This window comes from Centrocercus urophasianus, unplaced genomic scaffold (genome assembly GCF_019232065.1).
Source record: "Centrocercus urophasianus isolate 14NV4802_14NV808 unplaced genomic scaffold, USGS_Curo_1.0 seq_27, whole genome shotgun sequence".
Lineage (NCBI taxonomy): Eukaryota > Metazoa > Chordata > Aves > Galliformes > Phasianidae > Centrocercus > Centrocercus urophasianus.
The window spans coordinates 9,130,566-9,137,048 of NW_024884833.1; the positions used below are offsets into that span (position 1 = coordinate 9,130,566).

The 6,483-nt window shown below is 36.5% G+C and overlaps 1 protein-coding gene across 2 annotated transcripts in view; it reads left to right on the forward strand.

Annotated features, from left to right (window-relative positions):
* Nucleotides 1-5,072, forward strand: part of OSTF1 (osteoclast stimulating factor 1) — a 20,872-nt gene extending 15,800 nt beyond the window's left edge. For both annotated transcript variants that reach the window (XM_042826762.1, XM_042826763.1), the window contains 2 exons: nucleotides 453-551; nucleotides 2,684-5,072. In XM_042826762.1, the coding sequence (XP_042682696.1) occupies nucleotides 453-551; nucleotides 2,684-2,742 (158 nt within the window). In that variant the 3' untranslated portion in view covers nucleotides 2,743-5,072. The remainder of the gene's footprint in view (nucleotides 1-452; nucleotides 552-2,683) is intronic.
* Nucleotides 5,073-6,483: the final 1,411 nt, after the last annotated feature.

Below are 6,483 nucleotides of genomic sequence, written 5' to 3' on the forward strand. Positions count from 1 at the left end.
AATCTGTATGGCAGACTAGCTTCCTGAATGTTTATTAATGTGTGTTTTTTAAACTCCTTTCCTATAACTCAGGTACAGTCCTTAGCCAGCTTGCCTGCCTGATTGTATAAGCCTTGCAGAAAACTTGGCAGCTGTTTGAGAAATAGACATTTTTTTCTGCTCCAGATAAATTTTATACTGCCTTATAGACAAAATTAAGAATTTAACCCTAGAACAGAAGTTCCATTTGCTTCCTGAAATGGGAGGCAGAACAGCCAACAATTTCCCCAACCAACTGTAGCTTATGGAAGAGCATCCTTAGCTTTTAGTCGGCTTCAGATCAGTCCACAGATGAGATTTCTTTGTACATTAGTCTGAGTGGTTTTACCCATGCTACTGAAAATCTTCTCATAATACCATTGCTTAAGATGTACCTGGACGCTAAGTCATGATGGGAATTTTCTGTTATAAAGGGGCAAGAACAGATCTGAAGAACAACGAGAAGAAACTGGCTTTAGACATGGCAACCAATGCAGCTTGTGCTTCACTTCTTAAGAAGAAACAGACTGCAGGTATTTCTGATTTTTCTTCCAATATGTTTTTCATCTTTTGAGGACGCTTACAATTTAAACTAAATATCAACATATTGGCAGTTGTAATAACTACTTTGGAGACACGCAGGATAAAAGTTTGTTTGGAAGGGTCTATCTGAATGGGATAGTTCAGCAGAGCTGTGATAGAGGCCTGTGGTTCATAACATTCAGTGTTGCTGACTCCCTGCAAAATTCCATCTTTTGTCAGCAAGAGTCAAAGGAGTTTGTTGTAGAAACAGTAAGGGCTATTCAGAAGAAAAGCAAGGATGAAAACAAACTTCCTTTAAGAGTACTACACTGTAAGAAACAGGGTATGAAACAATATGGTTTGTGCCTTCTTAATCACACCTGTTACTCCAAACTAAGCCAACATCAACAGAAACTTCTCTTTTGTTTTCTTTTTGCTCCTTCTAAAATTCCTTATTCCTGTATTTCACCAATTTGACTCCCCAATAGAGAAAAAGAAAAAATGCTTACATTTATCAGAATAGTCTCACTGCCTCCCACTGGTGTTCATCCCTTCTTATAGCACACTGACTGTGTTTAAAACAAACTAAACAAACGAAAAGAACAACAACAAAATCCTGAAAAGGAGATACAAGGCCACTTTAAAAACTTTAAAAAGCTGAACAAGGGCTGAATTAGGATATGCAGTCTAGCAACTGTACCACTGTATGGAGGTATACAAACATGTGGATAAACAATGGAATAGCTGAAGGGAGCTTTAGAAGGCTGATGATCAGTTGCAGCAAAAATAGCAGCCAGTTTTTTGATAACAAAAGGTATTACCTCTTGTTATCAAATAGAAAATGTTGACAAAATTGACATCAGTTTTGACTTGGAAGAAAGCAATTACAACTAGGAGCAAGCTTTCCTATGTTTCAATAAAATATTTTTTTCTAATGACAGCTAATCCTGTTAGGAGCACTGACTTCATTTTTTTGTCTGTTAGAAACACATTTGATAATGGGAGTATTCTTAGTTCTAATGTCCAAAATAATTGAATTAATGTTGTGTTTCCTGGCTGTAGAAATACTGCCTACTGCTACTGCATTTGCATCACTCCTCAATTATTTTTGTGTCATAGCTGACTAGTTTTTAATCCTTTGCACTTCTTCTGGCAGGCTCTGATATTCTCACACTGTGTTTTCAAGTTTGCCTTATTATGAGAGCTGATGTCAGTTTTAACTGCAGATCCATTTTAGCTTCCTTACTTATTTCTCTCTGTTTGGTCTTTTATAATCTCTGGCACCACTGGACCATGTACTTTTCTCTTATTCTGTATTATCTTAGTCATTTGTATTAGTTTCTTTTTTTCTGTGACTCTTGATTCTACATTTTAGTGTTTCAAGCATCTGTCATTTTGAAAAAGGATCTTTTTCATAATTTCAGTCCTGTTGCATTATTTTACAAGTCCCCATTTTCAAATCTGTTCCTATTCAGACACATCTTATATCGCAGTCCATCAATAAAATATTTTGTTTGCTCTTTGAATGGTTATTTTACCACCACTCAAATGTGTTGTTTTGTGTATAAACGCACACATTCTTGTGTCATAACTGTTAAATAATATCCTAAGAAATGAGATCTAAGATATACTTGGAAAAAGCAAGTAAAAAAAATAATGAGGAAGGAGAAGACAGTAGGTGGAATGTATTCAATTTTGTGTTAAAAATGGCAGCCAACTAAGCATTTGGAAGAAAACTGTGGAGTTGTCTGTCAACTCCGTCATCCTTTTGTTGGCACTTTAAAGATAATATATACAGAAAAGAAAATTAGCGGCAGCTCCGCTGCAAATCTTCCATAGAGCCAGAAGATGGCTCCTGAGAGTCACTGAGAACAGACTAGGAGGTGTGGACTGGTTTAGTCACTGAATGAAGGACTGTGGCGTCGCTGCAGACGTTACTGAAGAACTCCATGTTAGAGATACAGATCTTCAGCCCCAACATCCGTATAGTGCTAGCATAACTAAATGATACATGAATCAGTTTTCTCATATACTAATTGTCAAGCACTGTAAATCAGTGGGGAGTTTGTTTTGTTTTGTTGTTGTGTTTGAGGCTTTGTCTAATTTTTATCTCAGACTGAAAGAAGACTTTGTTTCTTTCCAGGTACAGCTCGAACATTAAGTAATGCAGAGGAATACCTTGATGATGAAGATTCTGATTAGCTTTTTTCATTCAGCCTAGAGAACTACAACCTATGTTCTTATTTCATTCCCAAAGCATATCTTTACAACTATAAAACTATCTTACTTAGAGTACTGCAGTCTTCCAATTTAGCATATAAGTGAGAATGAAGTAATGCTTTCTAAAGTAATAATCTTCATGCATATCAGAAGATGCCACATTTTAGATCAGAGTTCCTTTGGAATTATCTGACAGGGGATGTGTGGCATAGCCTTACCTCTCTTATCTATTGAATGGACAGAGGAACAGTCTTCCAAACGCACAGTTTTCATCTCAGACCTTCCCAGCAAGTGCCTTGCATCTCTGGAATAATACTCTTCAAACTTAAAAGGTCCCTCTGGGACAGCAGGACACCCATGCTAACATTCCCCAAAGCTTCTGCAGGAATAGGTTCCTTTGTGCAGTGAGACAGGCATGAATGAAGATGCTGCTGTAGAGAGAGACCGTATTCTACCCACATGGAGCCAGCAAGAAAGCATACAAATTTATAGCTTTGAGTATTCTTCTTTTTTTTTTTTTTTTTTCTATCCCTCTGAGTATAAGGGATAGGGAGATCAAGGTCTGCCCCTGGATGCTCTTTCTTTTGTACTGTTATGGGCCCTATTCCTGAAATGTAAACTCAGGTGTAATAATTGCTTAAGTCAGTTTTGCTTGAGAAATACACTTAATTTTCAACTTAGTGACTTGATTATTTTGCTTTTTGAAGTGCATTTTGTTGAAACTGTCTGTAATGAAAGGAAGACTGAATATTTTTCTATTTATCCTGCCTACAATTTGTTTACTGATCTCTTGCTTTTATTTTTTAAGTGCCCTCATATATATTTTGTCCTAAATTACCTCAAAGCTTAAGTGTTTTTGAAGGAATGAGGGAAGATGTATATTGAATATACTACAGGTATCTTTATGAGAGGTATCTGAATAAACATTTTTTAAAAGTATGGTTTCTTCCTGTGAATTAAAGAGAGCTAAGATTGAGCCACTTTCAAGCTTTTCTATAGAATTTAATAAATACTAATTTATATTGCTCAAATAGCTGCAACCAAAGATTGCGACTAAGGGATATTTCTTTGCCCACATAGGAAGGGAGTGTGGCATGTATTTGCAGTACAGTCTAGCTTTGTAAATTTGTTACTAATTTACCTGTTAGCGGCTTTGACAGATTCAGTCCAAGACCACATAGTCTTTGACACTTTGACACAACAACAAAAGGAGTGAAAGATGGGGGATAAAAGAAAATCATTGGATTTTAAAATTAGTCTAGAGCACTAAGATTACAGTTCTAAGATATATTGAATCAGATATTCATATTATCCTAGAAAGAAGAAAATACAGGTAAGGGTTTTCAAATGAGCACATGCAAAGAAAGCTGATTTAGATTGACCAGAACAGTGTGAGGCTGAGACATTGCATAAACAGTGATCTACAAATAGTTTCCTTTGTAGAAGAGTTAAAGCATTTCGGTTCTACACTGTTGAAGTGTTAAATCATGTGTTCCAGTCGTGTGAAATACTGTGGTCAGCTGAAAAGCGATACTTCATTTTTTTTTGTGAACTCAGAAGTGAAAATTCTAGAGGGGGAAGAAGGAAAAGCCACCAAGTTTTCCTCTCAGCTGTCATTAGAACAATTATTGAGCAGGACTCAATAGGCAGAAACTGTCCTGCTTCACATTTTATCAGCTGGTAAATTTTGCTAGGTCATTTGCAGCACATTCAGGCCCTGTGTTAGGCTGAGTGCTGCTGATTAAAGGTGCAGTTGCACAATGCAAGCACGTTAATGCAAAAGACATGTAAAAAGGGGGGAGAAGGAAAAAGTTTCCTGTGTCTGTGAAATGGGCCTTCTTTCTGCATAAATGAAGGTCACAAGGTTAAAATCCCTGTTTCATGGAAGGGGTGGCTTTTCCCCAGAATTACTGCTTGCCTGTCAGAAGTTTGAAAGCAGATTTTATGTTAACTCTAATCTGATGTCTTCTGTGACTTTTCATCCTGAAAGTTAATTGTGGGATCGGACTTAATGTTTGTATGTTATACTCATGTATTTAGATTTAACTACTGCCAGAAGACTGGCTTGTTCACTTGCAGGAATATCTGGGTGCTGAAAGGGAAGGCTAATGTCAGAAATACAAGTTGGATCCCCCCACATGCTGCCTTTGTAAAGTCCTTACTGGAGTGTCCTGAGGGAGAGACACATCAGAAGGCAGTTAATGCTGTAGCGCATTTCTTCAACTAAAGTTACTGCTAATTTTTTTAGAATTTCATTTTTCTCATGCAACTGTCTGCTCATCTCGTGAAATAAATCTCACTGTGAAAATAAATGACTTACTGTCTACATAGCAGTTTTCATATATATAGAAATTTTATAAAGCAAAACTCACATTATAGCCAGAGTGAAATGCTACTCTATCTTACCATTTATGCAAATCTACTTTCCACCCTTACTTTTCTCCAAAGTGTCACTGCAGGTACGTGGGTAAGTGTAAGAGACTCTCCAAGGAAAGCTGGCTCCAGGTCTGTAAAATCAGAGTGGCAAAATGGTAGTTGTCAAGCTTCTAATTCCACATTCAGATACTTTCCCATGAAAGTATATGCCTTTCTGTTGAAAAGTAGCTAAGTCTCAGTTTGAAATGCTGTGCTGTCGGGGACAGAAATTCTGATTTATCTGGGGCTTCTTCAAACCTGTAAATTTTCATGAACAGCCAAATGCTTAGTCTCTGTTTTTTGTAAATATTTAAACTGTCTTTTATCAAATTCTTAGATAATCACTCCATGTGGATGTTTTTCAAGTTACTATAGTATTTTACTATCACAAAACCCACTTTACTGAATTCAACTCTGAAAAGATCATTTGCCTGGAAAGTAATTTGGTTAAAACAACTGAAGTGACATAAAATGTTTAAACTTAATTAGTCCACCATCTTAACACCTACAGTTTAGGACATTCCCTCTTTCCTGAATTCTAGTTTGTGAAGACAGCTTAATGCTCCTGTGCTTGAGTTTTATGCCGAGGAAAAAACTTTGCTTAAAGTGACCTTGCAGTCATTTTGGTTACATGCTATTCATGCTCAAATATTTTAAGCATGCAGCCTATGTCCGTGAATTAAAGATTTCAGCTGTTGTTTTTTAATGAAGCCACTGAAATATAACAAAGATGCAAAGTACAATAAGAAATAACAGGCTGTGGATCCCGTGTTTCTTGAGACAGAGGTAAGCTGAAGCTAAGTATTTCCAGACATTATTTACAATGCTGTACTTTGATCTCCAGTGGCAGAGACAAGCAGAAATGGTTTTAGACAACTTGAAACAGGATTATTTTTTTTTTCAAAAAAAAAAAATCAATTTCAAAAGAAAATTGATATAAAATCACGTACATTGATTTGCTAAGCAGATGTTTGTTTTTTAAAAGCTACTCTGTAAAGCTGGAAAAGCTAAAAATTAAAAATAGTAAAAAAAAAACCAAAAAACAGCAGTTCAGAAATACATAATCTTAGAAGTTCTAGGGTAGAGTTAGGGATGGTTGAAGTAATCTATGACAGTGGAACAACATTATGAGGTACCATACTGCTTCACTGCTACTCCGTCCACATGTGAAACTCAGTGTTGAGCCACTAACTAACTGACGCAAGTCTGACAGTACACCGGAGAACTCTGCTGGAAGATACACTTTGTGACTCTTCAAATGATAGGTGAACATCGCTGTAAAAAGCAGTGGTCCAGCTAATACTGCTC